Source organism: Conger conger, chromosome 16 (genome assembly GCF_963514075.1).
Source record: "Conger conger chromosome 16, fConCon1.1, whole genome shotgun sequence".
Classification (NCBI taxonomy): domain Eukaryota; kingdom Metazoa; phylum Chordata; class Actinopteri; order Anguilliformes; family Congridae; genus Conger; species Conger conger.
The window spans coordinates 41,153,494-41,179,771 of record NC_083775.1 but is presented as its reverse complement, the minus strand read 5'-3'; the positions used below and the strand labels follow the sequence as shown (position 1 = coordinate 41,179,771).

The 26,278-nt window shown below is 43.6% G+C and overlaps 1 protein-coding gene across 1 annotated transcript; it reads right to left on the bottom strand.

The window, feature by feature from the left end:
• LOC133114219 (uncharacterized) lies at positions 1-26,162 on the bottom strand. The gene is made up of 11 exons (XM_061223392.1): positions 26,021-26,162; positions 23,312-23,380; positions 10,725-10,826; positions 9,979-10,030; positions 9,577-9,629; positions 7,353-7,451; positions 7,058-7,150; positions 4,915-4,995; positions 4,762-4,827; positions 4,555-4,671; positions 1-752 (listed from the first exon to the last, which is right to left on the bottom strand). Exons 1-11 carry the CDS (start codon positions 26,070-26,072, stop codon positions 721-723), a joined length of 816 nt encoding a protein of 271 aa, XP_061079376.1. The 5' UTR covers positions 26,073-26,162; the 3' UTR covers positions 1-720.
• Positions 26,163-26,278: the final 116 nt, after the last annotated feature.

Here is a 26,278-nt window from a genome sequence, read left to right as displayed (position 1 = left end):
CGTGTTTAGCTAAACCTTTATTTGTCTCAAACTGCACGTTACAGTTCGTTTGTGGTACACTATCATATCTTAGTTGTATAGACAGCTAGTTACATAACCATAATATAGTTGGTTAGCTAAAGTGAAAACTTCAAAAAGACCAAAAATATAGTGTTGTGTAGCACACTAAATGTCAACATTTCACAAAGTCACCTGTTCGGCAAACATTTTCTTAATAGAACACGGCAGGCTCTGTCGCGTTTGTCACAGCTTTCCAAAACATGAAGAACACTGAACTGTATAATAACGCTTTATATTACGCGTTGTATTCATAGACTGTGGGAAGGATTGTGGTTTGAGGGCGTTTGTTGCTGCAATGACCTATTGTACCTTTCATTGGTAATGATCACAATTAAAATTGACGAATAAATAGTTAAAAGTATATCCTTTTAATATCCAACTCATGGTAACTAAAAGAAAGCAATATCGTACACTCAAATACTATATGGAAATATAGTATACAAAGTCTAAACAGTATAAAAATAGCCTGATAAAAATTCACCTAAAACAGTTATTCATTATTAATCATTTCCGTTCTGACCGCCGTCTTTCACACTTCCTTCACTTCAGTCTGTTTCTAATTTTATTCGCTCTTCACATCCTTCTCCTTTCTCTTCTGATACTGCTCCATTGCCTCCCTCTCTCTCCACCTCTCCCACTCCATCCCTCACTCCGGTCAGGTTATGTGATGCTTGCCATCTTCACGTACGAATCTAAAAAAAAACAAACACAACACATCTCTTCCGGTCATTAAACGCACTGCTTCCGTCCCTTTTTTCTCTTTTGCTCCGTTGAGTTTTTACAGCTTTGTGTCTGTGAGGTTTGTGCACTGCCAGGACGCATAAACTGAAATCTTAATGTGACTGTAAAGGGGGGTGGAAGTAGTTGAAATCACCATAAATTATCATAGACAAATCCACCAAATGATATCTATTGAAAGTAATGTCACTAACTATAACATTTCAAGTCGGACATAAAAACGATGTCAGGATTGTCTGTGCGTGGTCTGACCACCTTGTCACGCGATCTCCCTCCTCAACTCCTCCCAAAATATGCCACCCACAAGTAAATTGTATTGGAGTTGGAAGATGGAAAAAAATGGCAAAATGCACACTCCACACAGAAAGGCCCTGGTCAGGATTCAAACCCGGGACATTTTTGTTGTGAGGTGACAGTGAATTAATGAATTCATTAATTAATAGTTGTAAAGTTACGCTTTACAAGGAACAAATTTAACCAATTCTGTGAATATATGACAGACAAAACATCATCATGCAGTCCATTTCACGCAATAATGTTTGCACAATCAGTGACTGAAAAAGGAATAAGCTGAAGCCAAAGGCTTATTACTGCCTATCCTAACAATCCATAAATTAACCCAGAATGTCACCAGTACAAAAACATTTACTCTAAATTGTAATCCTTAATTATTTTACATTTTAAGGCTTTTTTTGAAACTCAACAGAGAGCTATATTATTTAAACTCATCTCTCAGACCATTCCATAGTTTGACTCCCAAAACTGAAACACATCCACATTTTATATTGGTTCTCACTTTACAAGTTTTAAAGATACCCTCTTAAATTATCATTTCCTTCTCTTGATCTGAAAAATCGGAAAAGTATTTCCACTGTTTTTAAATACACAATGTCTAAACATGTTAAGGTGTGGGACCTTATAAATAATGGATTAGTCGATTCACAGTAACAAGCTTTATTGATGATTTGAATAGCTCTTTTCTAGAGTTTGATTATAGGATCTATATTTGTTTTATAAACATTCCCCCAAACCTCAACACAGTGTGACATATATGGCATTATTAGTGAACTATGTAATATATGCAGACATTTCTTATTTAACAGATCCCTGGTTTTGTAAAGAATTGCAATAGATTTAGATAATTTCAGTTTGATATGTTCTATATGTGGCTTCCAACAAAGTTGATGATCTATTATCACTCCTAAGAATTTTGTTTCATGTACTCCATTTAAATTCAGTTTTATTTCACAACTTACCCTGAAACCACCGAACACCATACATTTAGTTTTATTTTCATTTTGTGATAATTTATTAGTATCAAATCAATTTTTAACATTATCAATTCCCTTTCTACTGTTTTCAATAACTCTTTCATGTCCTCTCCTGAACCAAATAAGTTTAAATCATCAGCAAAAATAACATATTTCAATATATTGGATACTCTAAAAATATCATTTAAATAAAGTATAAATAACTTAGGTCCCAACACCAAACCTTGAGGAACACTACAGGTTGTGATTCAGTATTACATAATGAAACCTATCATTTAAATAACTTCTTAACCAGTGCTGTGTGACACCTCTTATACCATAACATTCCAATTTCTGCAGAAATAAGGAATTATCGATTGTGTCAAACGCTTTACGTAATTCAATAAATACCCCTACAGTGTATTGTTTCTTTTCTACTAATGTAGCTATATTTTCTACAAGATCCATCACCACTAAAGATGTTGATCGACTGCTCCTAAACCCATACTAATGGTCACATAATAACGAATATAAACAATAAAGTTATCAAGTCTATTAACAAAAAATATTTTTGAATTTTGAGGTAGCAAGGACACAGGTCGATAATTTGATGCAGTATGTCGTAGTAGTTTGTCACCACTTTTATAAATTGGAACCACCTTAGAATTTTCATTTCATTAGGAAAAATACCTATTTGAAAGGATGTATTTCATATATAAGTATATGGCTTAAGGACACAGTCAACTCTGAATGCTGCAGCCCGCCTGATCACCACTCAGCCCAGGTCGGCTCATGTCACCCCACTCCTTATTGGCCTCCACTGGCTTCCTATTGCCGCACGCATCCGATTCAAGGCCCTAGTGTTGGCATTTCAGGCTGCTAAGGGGACTGCCCCACCTTACATACAATCCTTAATCACTCCCTACTCCCCAGCTAGACTACTCCGGTCTGCCAGCTCTGGTCGCCTTATGGTTCCCTCACTACGAGCACCTGGCGGTCGAGCTGCACGTTCACGCCTGTTTTCCCTTCTGGTTCCTCAGTGGTGGAATGACTTGCATACCACTGTCAGGACAGCAGAATCCCTCCCCCTATTTTGACGCAGACTAAAAACACACCTTTTCAAACTGTACCTTAGTCCTACCTCCTGATTTCCCCCGCCCCCCTTTCTGATATACCTATCCCTCTTGTCTAACCCCCCCCCCCCCCCCCCCCCCGAAAAAAGAAAATTCCACTTATGATGACTGTATGTTTAGAACACTTCATGTGTATTTTACTAGTTATGGATGTGATGCTTTAACTTGTGGAAGAACCTATGCACTTGTAAGTCACTTTGGATTAAAAGCGTCTGCCAAATGACAAAAATGTAAAAAAAAATTAAATGTAACTACTTCTTTTAGAAGTGTCATATCAATAGAGTTACCATCAGTGCATTTTTTTTTTTTTTTTACTTTCTAACCACTCCTAACACATCACTCTCACAAACTCCACCGAGGAACATTGAATTAACTGTTGTCAAATGTAAAGTTGAAATTATTGTCTTCATCTGTCGGAAGATTAATTTCCTTTGCCAAATGGCCTACATTAACAAAATAATCATTAAACTCATTAACAATTTCCTCTATATTTTCAATAATTGAATTATCACTTTCTACAAACTATGTTGGAAAATAATTTTTACTACAATTTTTAATCATGTCATTAAGCACACTCCAGGTAGCCTTAATATTATTTTTATGATTTTGCAACAACTGATTATAATATTCGTTTTGTTGCACTGTCGCTATGCCACCACATAGCTCATGCTACAAATCTATCTGTGAAAAAACTCCATAATCTCATGAAACTATGGGAGATATATGACATATGAGATTTGGAATGACATTAAAACATGAATTGCCTATTAGGTCAGGTCCTTCTTGATAATTATCATAAATGATCTGGACCCAATAGATCAGAGGCTGGAAATAAATTGAATTCCACCCATTTAACCCCCAAGTAGGAGTCGATGGAAATGTTTAGACTGATATAAGTCGATATTGCAATACAGTTGATTTCTCTGTTGCTGATGCTTAATGCATACCATGAACACACCATACAGAGTAGTTTGAAGCTATTCACAGTTTTACCTTTTCAGTCACTTTGACATTTAAAGTACAGAAACATTTCAGTGTTATGAATCTGAGTGATGTTGAAACAGGTGGTGCATTTCAGAGAAGTCAAAGCCCTTTCTGAAACCACCATGAGGTTCAGCTTCCTCTCAGCACTTCTGCTTCTGCATTGAGTATAAACCAGGAGATTCACTGCTTGTTATGGGAGTGTGTCCTGCTCATCAGCAAGACACAGCATGTCTACTTTTGGGTGCATGTTGCCTTCACTTTAACATGATTCTACTTATCGAGGTCTTGACTGAAGGTCTTGACTGAAGTTAAATGAATGAGTTGTGCTGGGCTCAAACTAAAATCTGCAGCCACACGCGCTTGTTTCCCCCTCCCCAGTGTTCTCTCACCTTCCTCCTCCTCGTCCTCCTCCTGGACTGCAGTTGCTCTGTTTGACCTGCAGGACTCGCTGTGGTTATGCCGCTGTGAGTATGCTGACCTGTCCATATTCTCATAGGACTCGTCATCTGTGACACAGGACCGTTATTCACACACTGAGCAAGAGTCGTCGCTATATTATTACCCCGACACATGCATAGACACACACATACACACACCCGTGTCTGTTAGATGATTGCAATGTTTCTCTCCCTCCTCTTGTTCTCCGTAAGGTTCGATGTAATCTGAGGGAGAGAAAGGGAGAGTGCGGGATGAGGGTTTGTTTCGGTTTCGCTTCCAAACGGACCAGCTGCGTTAGAAACTCGCATCACCTCCTTCCTGCCCGACTGTGTCTGTAGGTCTGCGAGGCTGGGCGTACAGCGCGCTCTCCATGTTCTCGTAGGACTCTCCGTCTGAGGGGGAGAGAAAGCATTAATAAACAAGCCCTGACAACGGGTAGAAAAAGTCGGCACAGGTCCGGTCCGGAGTCACTTGCTATCTATGGATGATACTGCACAAAAGCCATCTGTTTAGTAGCTTAAAATACATCAGCTATGAATAGCATTAATAAACGTTTTTATCTTCCGTCGCTTCATTTCAGGTTTCTTAAGAAATCGTGAGCTATGAGACATTGATGTCAAAGTTAAGACATATTACAATTACGCAGGATACAATTAAATTGTATATAATGTAGCATTAGCTAAAATTTAACTAATGCAATTAAGACAATATCTGAAATATATTATTGCAGCCAACAGATAGCTAGCTACATTTCAATATGCTACCAAAAGAAATAAAATTACACGTACATTGTGGTCTTTGCAAAACCATTCATAACTTTTATTGCATAGCCTAGCTGACTACATTATAGAAAATTAAAAGACAGCATGATTGAGTTAAATATTATCTGTGATATCCTGCGGCCTGCTGACGCCATTAACGTTACGTCTTACGGTTCAACTGTGCTGTACTTTCACTTAAACACCACCTCATAGCTCTCTCGTTCACTGGCTCCTTTCGGTTCACCGGCGCAGTGGCTCTCTGCGGCGCGGTGGCTCCTTTCGGACACTTTTTGTTCACTTTCGGTAAGCATATCGGCCTTCACGCAAATGCTGGCATGATAAGTAGCTATATCGGGCAGACTGCAGCGCTTGGGGAGTGCCAGACTAACTAAACTTTCACGGAGAAGACTCGGCTCAGTTCGTTAATTTGCTAAAATGCTGAGGTATTTTTTACATAATGTGATTTAAGAGGGTAAATAATCCCTATAAGCATGAAAAGCAGCTAATTAAGAAAAAGTAACAGCTTGTTCAAAGTCTGGGATTGCAACTGCTGGGAACAAAACCCAGCAGTGTCCCCTAGATCGAGTTTGGAAACCACTGGGATAGGGGATACAAGTTTTTCCATGAAAAAGGCTGAAGGTAATGGCTAGCTAACATTAACCACTTGCTGGATAGATTCTATAGCTCTATACTCTATACGCCACACACACACACACACACACACACACACACACACACACACACACACACACACACACACACACACACACACACACACACACACCACCAGCACCAACCAGCTTGTCAGGAGCATTTTGGGGTCAGGTTTCTTGCTCAGGGACACTTCGACACACCCAGGGCGGGATCGAACCGGCAACCCTCCGACTGCCAGACGACTGCTCTTACCTCCTGAGCCAATGAGACGACTGCTCTTACCGCCTGAGCCAATGAGACGACTGCTCCTACCTCCTGAGCCAATGAGACGACTGCTCTTACCTCCTGAGCCAATGAGACGATTGCTCTTGCCTCCTGAGCCAATGAGACGACTGCTCTTACCTCCTGAGCCAATGAGACAACTGTTCATACCTCCTGAGCCAATGAGATGACTGCTCTTACCTTCTGAGCCAATGAGACGACTGCTCTTACCTTGGCCTATGTCACCCCGTTTCGTGCACATACCTATACATTTTCCTTCACACACACTGCTTAATTATATCTTGATGGTGTTAATGAAAATGTTGCCATACATTCACAGGGTAACAATATTTGAAAGCAAAAAGTGAACATGCAATGCAGCTCTCGCAAAGGGTGTAGCAGCTGAAGTGGTTCTTCAGAGTAAACTCAGATTGTAAAATTATGTTGCTCTGGTCCTGCTCACCAAAAAACAAAAAGGTTTTTATAGGTATAAACAACATACCAGTATTACCTTAGGACGTGTTATGAGGAGAGAGGGGGCAGTGGGTTGTACCAATATTGGTTAGGTTAGGAGGGGGGTGGAGGCGGTGGGTTGTACCAGTATCGGTTTGGTTAGGAGGGGGGTGGAGGCAGTGGGTTGTACCAGTATCGGTTAGGTTAGGAGGGGGGTGGAGGCGGTGGGTTGTACCAGTATCGGTTAGGTTAGGAGGGGGGTGGAGGCGGTGGGTTGTACCAGTATCGGTTAGGTTAAGAGGGGGGTGGAGGCGGTGGGTTGTACCAGTATCGGTTTGGTTAGGAGGGGGGTGGAGGGTCTCTCCTTTTCCTCCGTCAGATTCACATATGTCTGCATCAGGGGTGACATAATCTGTATCTGAGAGAGAGAGAGAGAGAGAGAGAGAGACATTCATGACATTATTAGAGACATTATTATTTAATACATACATGCTCCCAGCTGTGACAGTCGTGTATTTCTTGTATTTTCCCTTCTATTTGGAATTGCTGCATTTCTGTGTGTGTGTGTGTGTGTGTGTGTGTGTGTGTGTCAGACTGAGGAGGGCTGTGTTCAAACTAACCATCTCCATTGGCCTCTGGTATGTAGTAGGTGACCCTGGTCTGGTTGGAGTACACAGCTGCTTCCACATTCTCATACGACTGGGCCTCCAGAGCCTGCACTGCAGTGGAACCACACTGGTCACATACTCCCATACTCCCATATTCACACACTCCCATACTCACATACTCACGCTCACATACTCACACACTCACACACTCCCATACTCACACACTCACATACTCACATACACACTCCCATACTCACACACTCACATACTCACATACACACTCCCATACTCCCATACTCACACACTCACACACTGGTCACATACTCACACACTCACACACTCCCATACTCACACACTCACACTCACATACTCACATACACACTCCCATACTCCCATACTCACACACTCAAACACTGGTCACACACTCACACACTCCCATACTCACACACTCACACAATCACACACTCGCATACTCACATACTCACACGCTCCCATACTCACATACTCACAAACTCACATACTCACATACTCACACTCACATACTCACATACACACTCCCATACTCCCATACTCACACACTCACACACTGGTCACATACTCACACACTCACACACTCCCATACTCACACACTCACACTCACATACTCACATACACACTCCCATACTCCCATACTCACACACTCAAACACTGGTCACACACTCACACACTCCCATACTCACACACTCACATACTCACACACTCACATACTCATACTCACACGCTCCCATACTCACATACTCACAAACTCACATACTCACACTCACATACTCACACACTCCCATACTCACCTACTCACACACTCACACACTCCCATACTCACATACTCCCATACTCACACACTCACATACTCACAAACTCACATACTCACATACTCACACTCACACACTCACATACTCACACACTCCCATACTCACATACTCACACACTCACACACTCCCATACTCACACACTCCCATACTCACAAACTCCCACACTCACACACTCACATACTCACATACTCACACTCACACACTCCCATACTCACATACTCACACACTCCCATACTCACATACTCACACACTGGTCACATACTCACACACTCACACACTCACACACTGGTCACATACTCACTCACTCCCATACTCACACACTCACATACTCACACACTCACACACTGGTCACATACTCACACACTCCCATACTCACACACTCACACTCACATACTCACACTCATACTCACATACTCACACACTCACACACTGGTCACACACTCCCATACTCCTATACTCACACACTCACACTCACATACTCACACGCTCATACTCACACACTCCCATACTCATACTCACATACTCACACACTCGCACACTCACATACTCACACGGCTGTGTGTGGTAGTGCACATTATGGCTCAGTGTGGTAGTGCACTATGGCTCAGTGTGGTAGTGCACAATATCGCTGAGTGTGGTAGTGTGCACTATGACTGAGTGTGGTAGTGTACACTATGGCTGAGTGTGGTAGGGCACACTATCGCTGAGTGTGGTAGTGCACACTATGGCTGAGTGTGGTAGTGCACACTATGGCTGAGTGTGGTAGTGCACTATGGCTGTGTGTGGTAGTGCACATTATGGCTGAGTGTGGTAGTGCACTATGGCTGTGTGTGGTAGTGCACACTATGGCTGAGTGTGGTAGTGTGCACTATGACTGAGTGTGGTAGTGCACACTATGGCTGAGTGTGGTAGTGTGCACTATGACTGAGTGTGGTAGTGCACACTATGGCTGAGTGTGGTAGTGTGCACTATGACTGAGTGTGGTTGTGCAGACTATGCCGGAGTGTGGTAATGCTCACTATGACTGAGTGTGGTAGTGCACTATGGCTGAGTGTGGTAGTGCACTATGGCTCAGTGTGGTAGTGCACTATGGCTCAGTGTGGTAGTGCTCACTATGACTGAGTGTGGTAGTGCACTATGGCTCAGTGTGGTAGTGCACTATGGCTCAGTGTGGTAGTGCTTACTATGACTGAGTGTGGTTGTGCAGACTATGCCGGAGTGTGGTAGTGCTCACTATGACACACTATGTGGTAGTGCAGTATGGCTCAGTGTGGTAGTGCACTATGGCTGTGTGTGGTAGTGCACAATATCATTGAGTGTGGTAGTGTGCACTATGACTGAGTGTGGTAGTGCACACTATAGCTGAGTGTGGTAGTGCATGGTTTTACCCTTGCAGACATCCCCATCTTTAGCAACACTCTCAGTGCTGAAATGGTTCAACCTGAAAGAAGATGGATGTGTCACCCAAACTCAAATCTAAGGTAAGATACATGACCAATGTCAGAGGGCTACCCCAACTGAAGCACCCAGTGTTATGTTAGCACTACATTTTCAGTGATATCATTTCTGTATTTTTGTATCAGAAATGAGGGTCAGATAGTACTATACAAACTCAACTAACAATCATAAGTAATATCACAGCACATGGTGCTTGTCGCCAAATAGCAAAGCGTAATGAAATGCTATGACGTAGCAGTTCTGTTCAACTGAAAGAGCAATGGAAACACAAACATATGTAGGTCTCAGTTGAATGGTAGGCTGATAGACTCACACAGCACTCAAAGTAATACCTGTATTGTGCAAGTTTCATTCTGTTGATTCTCTTCTCACGGATGATTCTCTCTGCAAGGAGTTTGGAAGAAAGGTTAATTCATTGTTTAGTACTCAAACTCTTCTCACAAAATAGCCTGCTTTTCAACAAAATATATTTTGGTGAATCACTGGACTCAAACTCATCTGTGAATCACTGGACTCAAACTCATCTGTGAATCACTGGACTCAAACTCATGTGAATCACTGGACTCAAACTCATCTGTGAATCACTGGACTCAAACTCATCTGTGAATCACTGGACTCAAACTCATCTGTGAATCACTGGACTCAAACTCATCTGTGAATCAGTGTACTTAGGCCCCACTATTGGCACTTGGCAGACACTCTTATCCAGAGCAACGTACAGTTGATTAGATTAAGCAGGAGACAATCCTCCCCTGGAGCAATGCAGGGTTAAGGGCCTTGCTCAAGGGCCCAACGGCTGTGCGGATCTTATTGTGGCTACTCCAGGATTAGAACCACCGACTTTGGGTGTTCCAGTCATTTACCTTAACCACTACGCTACAGGCCGCCCCAAACCCCAAACCCCAACCCCAAACCCCAAACCCAGGCCCCAGGCTCTGGTGAGCAGCTGGGGGTGACCGGGGCAGGAAGGAGCTGTGGGTATAATCTGACTCGACATTCAACCACTGACACAACACTGCTGCAACAGCAGCCTGCCACTGGCTGTGATGGTGCGTGAGAAGCATGCTGCACTACGTACCGCCTCTCTGCTTGTGTTTGATGAGGACCAGGGAGAAGAGAGAGAGCCCCAGCAGGAAGGCGGAGGTGGGCACCGTGTACAGGATCCAGTCCAGCCTGGTGCCTTCAGAGACAGGAGGGTGAGTACACACAACCACATCCATACAGAACTACACACACACACACACACACAACCACATCCATACAGACCTACACACACACACACACACCCACATCCATACAGAACTACACACACACACACACACACAACCACATCCATACAGAACTACACACACACACACACAACCGCATCCATACAGAACTACACACACACACAACCACACACACGCAACCACATTCATACAGAACTACACACACACACAACCGCATCCATACAGAACTACACACACACACAACCACATCCACACAGAACTACACACATACACACACAACCACATCCATACAGAACTACACACACACACACAACCACATCCATACAGAACTACACACACACACACACACAACCACATCCATACAGAACTACACACACACGCAACCACATCCATACAGAACTTCACACACACACACACACACACACATACACACAACCACATCCATACAGAACTACACACACACACACACACAACCACATCCATGCAGAACTACACACACACACAACCACATCCATACAGAACTACACACACACACACAACCGCATCCATACAGAACTACACACACAACCACACACACAACCACATCCATACAGAACTACACACACACACAACCGCATCCATACAGAACTATACACACAACCACACACACACAACCACATCCATACAGAACTACACACACAACCACACACACACAACCACATCCATACAGAACTACACACACACAACCACATCCACACAGAACTACACACATACACACACAACCACATCCATACAGAACTACACACACACACACACACACAACCACATCCATACAGAACTACACACACACACACAACCACATCCATACAGAACTACACACACAACCACATCCATACAGAACTACACACACAACCACATCAATACAGAACTACACACACACACACACAACCACATCCATACAGAACTACACACACAACCACATCCATACAGAACTACACACACACACACAACCACATCCATACAGAACTACACACACACACACACACACACACACAACCACATCCATTCAGAACTATACACACACACACACAACCACATCCATACAGAACTACACACACACACAACCACATCCATACAGAACTACACACACACACACAACCACATCCATACAGAACTACACACACACACAACCACATCCATACAGAACTACACACACACACAACCACATCCATACAGAACTACACACACACACACACACACACAACCACATCTATACAGAACTACACACACACACACACACACACACACACACACAACCGCATCCATACAGAACGACACACACACACACACAACCACATCCATACAGAACTACACACACACAACCACATCCATACAGAACTACACACACACAACCACATCCACACAGAACTACACACACACACACACACACACAACCGCATCCATACAGAACGACACACACACACACACACACAACCACATCCATACAGAACTACACACACACAACCACATCCATACAGAACTACACACACACACACACACACAACTGCATCCATACAGAACTACACACACTCACACAACCACATCCATACAGAACTACACACACACACACACACAACCGCATCCATACAGAACTACACACACACACAACCACATCCATACAGAACTACACACACACAACCACATCCACACAGAACTACACACACACACACACACACAACCGCATCCATTCAGAACTACACACACACACACACCCAACCACATCCATTCAGAACTATACACACACACACACACAACCACATCCATACAGAACTATACACACACACACACACAACCACATCCGTACTGAACTACACACACACACAACCACATCCATACAGAACTACACACACACACAACCACATCCATACAGAACTACACACACACACACACACACACACACACACAACTGCATCCATACAGAACTACACACACTCACACAACCACATCCATACAGAACTACACACACACACACACACACAACCGCATCCATACAGAACTACACACACACACAACCGCATCCATACAGAACTACACACACACAACCACATCCACACAGAACTACACACACACACACACACAACCGCATCCATACAGAACTACACACACACACACACCAACCACATCCATTCAGAACTATACACACACACACACACAACCACATCCATACAGAACTATACACACACACACACACAACCACATCCATACTGAACTACACACACACACAACCACATCCATACAGAACTACACAAACACACACACAACCACATCCATACAGAACTACACACACACACACACACACACACAACCACATCTATACAGAACTACACACACACACACACACACACACAACCGCATCCATACAGAACTACACACACAACCACATCCACACAGAACTACACACACACACAACCACATCCATACAGAACTACACACACACACAACCACATCCATACAGAACTACACACACACACACAACCGCATCCATACAGAACTGCACACACACACACAACCACATCCATACAGAACTACACACACACACACACACAATTACATCCACACAGAACTACAGACATACACACACACACACACACACACACACACAACCACATCCATTCAGAACTACACACACACACACACACAACCACATCCATACATAACTGCACACACACACACACACACAACCACATCCATACACAAACTTCACACACACACACACACACAACCACATCCATACAGAACTACACACACACACACACACACACACACACAACCACATCCATACAGAACTACACACACACACACAACCACATCCATACAGAACTACACACACACACAACCACATCCATACAGAACTACACACACACACACAACCGCATCCATACAGAACTACACACGCACACACACACACACACACACAACCACATCAATACAGAACTACACACACACACACACAACCGAATCCATACAGAACTACACACACACAACCACATCCACACAGAACTACACACACACACACAACCGCATCCATACAGAACTGCACACACACACACACACAACCACATCCATACAGAACTACACACACACACACACACACAATCACATCCACACAGAACTACAGACATACACACACACACACACAACCACATCCATTCAGAACTACACACATACACACACAACCACATCCATACACAAACTTCACACACACACACACACAACCACATCCATACAGAACTACACACACACACACACACACACACACACAACCACATCCATACAGAACTACACACACACACACACACACAACCACATCCATACAGAACTACACACACACACAACCACATCCATACAGAACTACACACACACACACACAACCACATCTATACAGAACTACACACACACACACACACACAATCACATCCACACAGAACTACAGACATACACACACACACACACAACCACATCCATTCAGAACTACACACACACACACACAACCACATCCATACATAACTGCACACACACACACACACACACACACAACCACATCCATACACAAACTTCACACACACACACACACACACACACAACCACATCCATACAGAACTACACACACACACACACACACACACACACACACACACACACAACCACATCCATACAGAACTACACACACACACACACACACACACAACCACATCCATACAGAACTACACACACACACAACCACATCCATACAGAACTACACACACACACACACAACCACATCTATACAGAACTACACACACACACACACACACACACACACAACCGCATCCATACAGAACTACACACACACAACCACATCCACACAGAACTACACACACACACACACAACCGCATCCATACAGAACTACACACACGCAACCGCATCCATACAGAACTACACACACACACACACAACCACATCCATACAGAACTACACACACACAACCACATCCATACAGAACTACACACACACAACCACATCCATACAGAACTACACACACACACACACAACTGCATCCATACAGAACTACACACACACACAACCACATCCATACAGAACTACACACACACACACAACCGCATCCATACAGAACTACACACACACACACAACCGCATCCATACAGAACTACACACACACACACACAACCACATCTATACAGAACTACACACACACACACACACACACACACAACCGCATCCATACAGAACTACACACACACAACCACATCCACACAGAACTACACACACACACACACAACCGCATCCATACAGAACGACACACACACACACACACACACACACACACAACCACATCCATACAGAACTACACACACGCAACCACATCCATACAGAACTACACACACACACACACAACCACATCCATACAGAACTACACACACACAACCACATCCATACAGAACTACACACACACAACCACATGCATACAGAACTACACACACACACACACACAACTGCATCCATACAGAACTACACACACACACACACAACCACATCCATACAGAACTACACACACACACACACAACCGCATCCATACAGAACTACACACACACACACAACCACATCCATACAGAACTACACACACACAACCACATCCATACAGAACTACACACACACACAACCACATCCATACAGAACTACACACACACACACACAACCACATCTATACAGAACTACACACACACACACACACACACAACCGCATCCATACAGAACTACACACACACAACCACATCCACACAGAACTACACACACACACACACAACCGCATCCATACAGAACTACACACACGCAACCGCATCCATACAGAACTACACACACACACACACAACCACATCCATACAGAACTACACACACACAACCACATCCATACAGAACTACACACACACAACCACATCCATACAGAACTACACACACACACACACAACTGCATCCATACAGAACTACACACACACACACACAACCACATCCATACAGAACTACACACACACACACAACCGCATCCATACAGAACTACACACACACACACAACCGCATCCATACAGAACTACACACACACACACACAACCACATCTATACAGAACTACACACACACACACACACACAACCGCATCCATACAGAACTACACACACACAACCACATCCACACAGAACTACACACACACACACACAACCGCATCCATACAGAACGACACACACACACACACACACACACACACAACCACATCCATACAGAACTACACACACGCAACCACATCCATACAGAACTACACACACACACACACAACCACATCCATACAGAACTACACACACACAACCACATCCATACAGAACTACACACACACAACCACATGCATACAGAACTACACACACACACACACACAACTGCATCCATACAGAACTACACACACACACACACAACCACATCCATACAGAACTACACACACACACACACAACCGCATCCATACAGAACTACACACACACACACAACCACATCCATACAGAACTACACACACACAACCACATCCACACAGAACTACACACACACACACACACAACCGCATCCATACAGAACTACACACACACACACAACCACATCCATACAGAACTTCACACACACACACAACCGCATCCATACAGAACTACACACACACACACACAACCACATCCACACAGAACTACACACACACACACACACACACACACACAACCACATCCATACAGAACTACACACACACACAACCGCATTCATACAGAACTACACGCACACACACACACAACCGCATCCATACAGAACTACACACACACACACAACCACATCCATACAGAACTACACACACACACACACACACAACCACATCCATACAGAACTACACACAAGCACATCCATACAGAACTACACACACACACACACAACCACATCCACACAGAACTACACACACACACACACACACACACACACACAACCACATCCATACAGAACTACACACACACACAACCACATCCATTCAGAACTACAGACACACACACAACCACATCCATACAGAACTACACACACACACACAACCACATCCATACAGAACTACACACACACACAACCACATCCATACAGAACTACACACAACCACATCCATACAGAACTACACACACACACACAACCACATCCACACATAACTACACACACACACACACACACACACACACACACACACACAACCACATCCATACATAACTGCACACACACACAACCACATCCATTCAGAACCACAGGCACACACACAACCACATCCATACAGAACTACACACACACACACAACCACATCCATACAGAACTACACACACACACACACAACCACATCCATACAGAACTACACACACACACACACACACAACCACATCCACACAGGACTACACACACACACACACATCCACATCCATACAGAACTACACACACACACACAACCACATCCATACAGAACTACACACACACACATACAACCACATCCATACAGAACTACACACACACACAACCACATCCATACAGAACTACACACACACACACAATCACATCCATACAGTACTACACACACACACACACACAACCACATCCATACAGAACTACACACACACACAACTACATCCATACAACCACATCCATACAGAACTACACACACAACCACATCCATACAGAACTACACACACACACAACCGCATCCATACAGAACTACACACACACACACACACACACAACCACATCCATTCAGAACTACACACACACACACACACACACACACAACCATACAGAACTACACACACACACACACACACAACCACATCCATACAGAACTACACACACACACAACCGCATCCATACAGAACTACACACACACACACACACAACCACATCCATACAGAACTACACACAACCACATCCATACAGAACTACACACACACACACACAACCACATCCACACAGAACTACACACACACGCACACACACACACACACACAACCACATCCATACAGAACTACACACACACACAACCACATCCATTCAGAACTACAGACACACACACAACCACATCCATACAGAACTACACACACACACACAACCACATCCATACAGAACTACACACACACACACACACACACACACACAACCACATCCATACAGAACTACACACAACCACATCCATACAGAACTACACACACACACACAACCACATCCACACAGAACTACACACACACACACACACACACACACAACCACATCCATACATAACTGCACACACACACAACCACATCCATTCAGAACTACAGACACACACACAACCACATCCATACAGAACTACACACACACACACACACAACCACATCCATACAGAACTACACACACACACACACAACCACATCCATACAGAACTACACACACACACACACACACACAACCACATCCACACAGGACTACACACACACACACACACACAACCACATCCATACAGAACTACACACACACACACAATCACATCCATACAGAACTACACACACACACACACACACACAACCACATCCATACAGAACTACACACACACACAACTACATCCATACAACCACATCCATACAGAACTACACACACAACCACATCCATACAGAACTACACACACACACAACCGCATCCATACAGAACTACACACAACCACATCCATACAGAACTACACACACACACAACCGCATCCATACAGAACTACACACACACACACACACACACAACCACATCCATTCAGAACTACACACACACACACACACACACACACAACCATACAGAACTACACACACACACACACACACAACCACATCCATACAGAACTACACACACACACAACCGCATCCATACAGAACTACACACACACACACACACAACCACATCCATACAGAACTACACACAACCACATCCATACAGAACTACACACACACACACACAACCACATCCACACAGAACTACACACACACGCACACACACACACACACACAACCACATCCATACAGAACTACACACACACACAACCACATCCATTCAGAACTACAGACACACACACAACCACATCCATACAGAACTTCACACACACACACAACCACATCCATGCAGAACTACACACACACACACACACACACAACCACATCCATACAGAACTACACACAACCACATCCATACAGAACTACACACACACACACAACCACATCCACACAGAACTACACACACACACACACACACACACACAACCACATCCATACATAACTGCACACACACACAACCACATCCATTCAGAACTACAGACACACACACAACCACATCCATACAGAACTACACACACACACACACACAACCACATCCATACAGAACTACACACACACACACACAACCACATCCATACAGAACTACACACACACACACACACACACACAACCACATCCACACAGGACTACACACACACACACACACACACAACCACATCCATACAGAACTACACACACACACACAATCACATCCATACAGAACTACACACACACACACAACCACATCCATACAGAACTACACACACACACAACTACATCCATACAACCACATCCATACAGAACTACACACACAACCACATCCATACAGAACTACACACACACACAACCGCATCCATACAGAACTACACACACACACACACACACACACACACACACACACACACAACCACATCCATACAGAACTACACACACACACACACACAACCATACAGAACTACACACACACACACACACAACCACATCCATACAGAACTACACACACACACAACCGCATCCATGCAGAACTACACACACACACACACACACACAACCACATCCAAACTACACTCACACGTGTACATACATACATACACACACACCTGTACACACAACCAAATCCATACAGAACTACACACACACACACACACACATGCGTACATACACACACACACACACACACACGTGTATATACATACATACATACATACATACATAGACACATACTCATATATACACACACAAATGTTCACATACATATATACGTATATCCAGTGCTGTCTAAGTATTTGGACAGCAATACAATTTCTGTTCTTTTGGCTCTACTCCAGTACATTGGATTTAAAATCAATGAAGCTGAAAGAGCAGACTGTCACCTTTAAGGTACATCCATATCGGGTGATCAGTGTCGGAATTGCTGGCATTTCCATACATAGTCACTTTTTCTGGGAACACAAGTAATTGGACATTTGGCTTCTCAGCTGTTTCTGATTACTTAAGTGTATTCAATCACTTCTTTTGTGCAGTTATCAGAAAACTTTCAATAACTGTTCCATTTAAAGTATGTTATTGCTATTTGTCAACATGATGCCCAGAATTGTGCCAGTGAGAGTCAAGGCAACCATTATCTGCCTTAGAAATAAGAACTGTATCAGTGACTACTCTCCACAGAAGACTTTGCAAACAGATCTACAGAGGCTACTCTGCAAGATGCAAACCACTAGTTATTTGCAACAGAAAATAAAAGAGTATGTTCTAGAAAAAGGTGGACAGAGCAAGATTGTATCAGAGCGATAACTAGAGCACCCCCCTCATCTGTGACACATGGTGGTAGGGGTGTCATGGTGCAACAGAATATCCCTATCCCATATTGTGAAACCCTTGGCAACTTGGTATATGCATTTAACAGATTCCAAAATATTCTTAAACAAACATGCTCAGTTGATGATACACTGACACCTCTGTCTGTGTTCACTTCTTCCAAATACCTTTCTTGTATTTCTTGTACTTGTATTTGTTCTCTAAAACTTGCTTGGGCCTCTTCTGGGTATAGGTGTTTTTTATTCCTGTGTTGTATCTGAAAAGCATGTGTCCAATACACTGAACTCATACGCTCTATGATCCAATAGAAGGAGGAGGACAAAAGGAGACGATTGGCTACTACAGTGGTGAGCTGGCTAACCGTCATCTAATCAAGTGGCTTACCAGCTTTCAGTGACATTAATTAGCTGCCGCGTTCTAGCTAAACTAACTAAATTCAGATTTGTACATCAGCTGGCTGGCCGTGATTGTTGGGTCACGCTGCGCTGCACTAACATTACTGCATATATTTTCAGGAGATTCTACCCGTGTATTTATTCTCCTGGGCAGGGAGCTGAAATGTGACAATGAATTGATATTGTGGTTGCCTGTGTTTCTGTTGTGCAGGCAGGCTGGAGCAGATTATCCACTGGAGGCTAACTGAATACAAATAAGAGTAATGTCAGTTAAGTAGTAAGACTGTGAGGAAAGCAGCTACAGCAGATGCTTTACCAGTCATATTAGACTGCGTCGTTCAGGATGGGGCATATACGCGTCGTCTGCTACAGGGTTCAGGATGGGGCTTATACGCGTCGTCTGCTACAGAGTTCAGGATGGGGCGTATAGGCGTCGTCTGCTACAGAGTTCAGGATGGGGTGTATAGGCGTCATCTGCTACAGAGTTCAGGATGGGGCGTATACGCATCGTCTGCTGCAGAGTTCAGGATGGGGCGTATACACATCGTCTGCTACAGAGTTCAGGATGGGGCGTATTCTGCTAAATTGTGGAATACTCTTCCACCGGACTTCAGAGCTGTGGCCTCTGTGGAAAATTTTAAAAAGCAGCTAAAGTCTCATCTCTTCAGACAGGCATTTGTCTAGCCGTTTTTGTGACTGTATTTCCGTTTATTTCATGTCCTGTTATTTGTGATTTGTTGGTTTTATTGACTGTTCTTTTATGTATTTTTTTGATCTTGTGAAGCACTTTGTGACTCTGTCTGTGAAAGGTGCTATATAAATAAAATGTATTTACTTACATATTAAGGGATATACTGTACGTAGGCCCTACATTGGTATCACGAGAGGTGCTGGAATTGTTGTTCAAGTATTGTAGTTTAATATAATGTGATGCACGGTATTACATTGTGGAAGACAAAAAGACGAAAATAAAAACTGACCAAGTCATGGTTTTTGTTTATTCTTCTTTCTTTTTTTAAATGTATTTATTTTATATTTTTTTGTTGGCTGTTTTGTCTTTCTGCACTAAGCTGCCATATCTGGAAAGCCCCCTCTCACTGTCCCGACCGTGCGACACGGTTTGGGTGTGTACTGCTGCCACAGATGCTGGCTCACGTGCCTTCATTGAAACGTAACTGCTGAACTTCTCTGACTTTCATTGGCACAACTATGGTCCTCATGCTGATCAACACCAATAACAGACTCCAAAGGCAATCAAAATGCCTCCTAGATACTAAAAACCTTATACGTGCACTAAAGAAGTAATTGAATACACCTGAACATGAACAGCTGAGAAGCCAACTGTCCAATTACTTTTGGTCCCCTAAAATTTTGGGGGTATATTTGATATGGATGTACATGTCCTCAAATTAAAGGTGACAGCCTACACTTTAAACTCATATGCATTGTTTCATTCAAATACTTATGGTCTGCACTGCACATCTATATATATAGGAGAGGCTAAATAAAACTTCTTTAAGTGAAAAATCTGTGTGAATTCCACAAGGGCAGTGTATGTTCGCGTAAAATACATTGCCTCTAAAATATTTGCCGCCAAGAAGGTGTAGGCAGAGCAGACGTTACTGTTGCTAAACCTATTTGCTATACGCGTTAGGCTGACAGACACACGGTGATGGACATAGACAGGCGCTATATGCGTTAGGCTGACAGACACACGGTGATGGACAGACAGGCGCTATATGCGTTAGGCTGACAGACACACGGTGATGGACATAGACTGGCGCTATACGCGTTAGGCTGACAGACACACGGTGATGGACATAGACTGGCGCTATATGCGTTAGGCTGACAGACACACGGTGATGGACATAGACAGGCGCTATATGCGTTAGGCTGACAGACACACGGTGATGGACAGACAGGCGCTATATGCGTTAGGCTGACAGACACACGGTGATGGACATAGACTGGCGCTATATGCGTTAGGCTGACAGACACACGGTGATGGACATAGACTGGCGCTATATGCGTTAGGCTGACAGACACACGGTGATGGACATAGACTGGCGCTATATGCGTTAGGCTGACAGACACACAGGGTGATGGACATAGACAGGCGCTATAAGCGTTAGGAAGCACCACACATTACAACAGTGGCATGCAAAAGAGCATCTCTGAACACACAACATCAAACCTGTTAGTTGATAGGCTGCAGCAGAAGAAGACCAATAAGTAAGAAAAAGAAGGTTAATAAATACCTAGTAAAGTGCTCAGTGAGTGTATATACACATGCAAGCATACAGTCTTACTATTCGGTTGTGTGATGGATTGAACTGAAATGTAGGTCACATTCTGGTTGTCAGTCGTCAGGTCCAGAGCTAATTGACAAAAGAAAGAGCCGATTATCAGCACACCAAAAAGACAAGCAGATAAACAGTGGCCCAATTCACAACCAGACGTAGTAGTCAATACATACGTTCTGCTGAATATACAAACCTTGTTTGAGGGTGTTCGTGCCAGCACTTCTGTTCTAATACTTGGGGTGTGTTCGTAAACACACTCTGAAAATCTGGTCTGATTTCAAAGAGCTTTCAACGTCATAGAGCGCTCTGAAATCAGTTAATTTCCGAACGACCAGAGAGCACCCAGGGTACGCCCTGGCGCTCAGAGCGGATATGGTAAACGGTAAATGGTTGGCATTTATATAGTGCCTTTATCCAAAGCGCTGTACAATTGATGCTTCTCATTCACCCCTTCACACACACACACACACACACACACACACACACACACACAACAGCGATTGCCTGCCATGCAAGGCACCAACCAGCTTGTCAGGAGCATTTAGGAGTTAGGTGTCTTGCTCAAGGATACTTCAACACATTTAACCGTATCGGATTGGCCCTTCGACACATCGAACCGTATCAAACCGGCAACCCTCCAACTGCCAGATGACTGCTCATACCTCCTGAGCCAATGTCAACCCTATATCCAATATTCTCCGATGACCCAGCAATTAATTTTATTCCCCATAGGAGACATGAGTCCATCCATCCATGGATTGGGACTATAGGAGGAAAGCCAGATGGACGCAGGAACGCAGTGCAAACGCCAAACAGAACAGCCCTCAGTCTGTACTCTCGACAGTGCCATCCCAGCCCTCAGGAACCAAATACCCTAATATGCTATTACAAGCCACATTCAATTAAAACAAAATAAATCATATTTTTGTATATTTCAATATTTTCACTGCAACGTGTTATTGCCATACAACCAAGAGGCTTGTTTAGTGTCAAAGAAATGTAAATAACTTCTCTGCTGGGTCTCAGGAGAATATCTGGCTTGTTTTTCTGTTGTCGCTGTCGTGCACCTGCGAGGCTTTGAGTGAAAACTCAGTTTGAATCCCAGGGGGGCTAAAATCCCATACAGCAGTGTCCACATGCTTCTGCTTTACTAGGTTATTATGGCACTATAGCCATCGGAGAATTACACTGCGTCTAAGGGCCGGGGGCAGTGCTATGTTGAGTAAAGTACAAATGCTTAGGTAACTCTACTCTTAGGTAACAATAAGGCTCCATGAATTGGCATGAACTCATGTAGTTGCTAACTAACTACTACTGACAAGTTCATCTGTACAGCTGTGGTAGTGTATTTGTACATGCACAATGCATTTGTTAATGGTTAACTAATTCTAAGTTCATCCTATGGTTTGCTAATGGTTTGCTACATTAGTTAGTTGTTAACAACGATCAAAATCAACAAGCTTTTCAGCCGGATTCAGACACAACGGGACATGAGGGACTGTTGCGTTTACAGTTTAACCAGAACCGGGCTAAACGGCAACATTCCCCACCAGAACCGGGCTAAACGGCAACATTCCCCACCAGAACCGGGCTAAACGGCAACATTCCTGACACTCCATTGCAACCGGAGGGATTTACAATATATCACACAGACAGATCATCGACAATCACAAGAACAACCCAGGGAGGGGTTCTTTGCTTTCTAATCAACACGTCTTGGTGTTGGAATGTGGAGGTAATTACAACGTTTTGGTCTACTGGAATGCCTAGTTATGAAGTGCCGCCCATTTTACCTGTGCCCAGAGAATTTCCTGCTTTCCCTTCACTGTTTGCATTCAGCCCAGTGCTGACACTGCAGACACTTGACATGAATGATCTGATGCCATCAGTCATTACATTACATTATTGGCATTTGGCAGACGCACTTATCCAGAGTGACGTACAGTTGATTAGACTAAGCAGGAGACAACCCCTGGAGCAATGCAGGGTTAAGGGCCTTGCTCAAGGGCCCAACGCCTGTGCGGATCTTATTTTGGCTACCCCGGGATTCAAACCACCAACCTTGCCACCAACCTTGCCTGTTCCAGTCATTTACCTTAACCACTATGCTACAGGCCGCCCTACAGTCAGCATGAAAATGCCCATCCTGATGCAGTGTCTGTAGTTACCAGGAACTTCAACCATTGTGACCATAAAAAACACTACCCAAGTGCTACCGACACATTACATGCCCCAAAAGAGGTGATACAATTCTACACCATCGCTATACTACAATTAGAAATGCTTACAGGCCTCTTCCCTGTCCCCGCTTTGGAAAATCAGACCACATATCAATCCTCTTATGAGCCACTCACAGACACAAACTGACATGTGGAAAGCCTATTGCTGATTCTTTGCAGTGCTGGTCTGAGGAGCCCAACTCCACGGCCGCTTTGAGGAAACAGATCCTTTCTTTACAGGCACTAGCATAGTAGGACACACAGCGGCCATTATTGGTTGTATTACTTTTTGCTTAGAATCCTGCATCTCTACTAAAACATACTTTCATTCTTTCCCCAATCAGAAGTTAACAGAGCCTTTAGGTCACCCGGCTTTGCTGCTTGGGCTGTACACTGCAATCTCGGCAGCAGGACTACACATCCGAAATGCCTCACACCCACCATTTATCTTCACAGGAAACACACACCGTAAGAAAAGATACTAATTTCCCCTTACCTCCTGGCTGAACAGCCAACGAGATGTTTTCAAAGGCAGACGGAGAGCCCATTGTTAAATGCCTGCAGTGTAAACACAGTTTGAGAAAGACTCAAATTTCAACAGGATTCCGGTAGGGCAGCAGACCAAGAAGGAGTGAAGAAGAAAAAAAAATATTTCAGAGAAACAGGAAGGAGGAGACAGGTGCAGCAGAATGATGTACAGAGATAGCTCTTACCATCAGCAAATAGTAAAACAAAAACTGGAAAAGAAGAACCG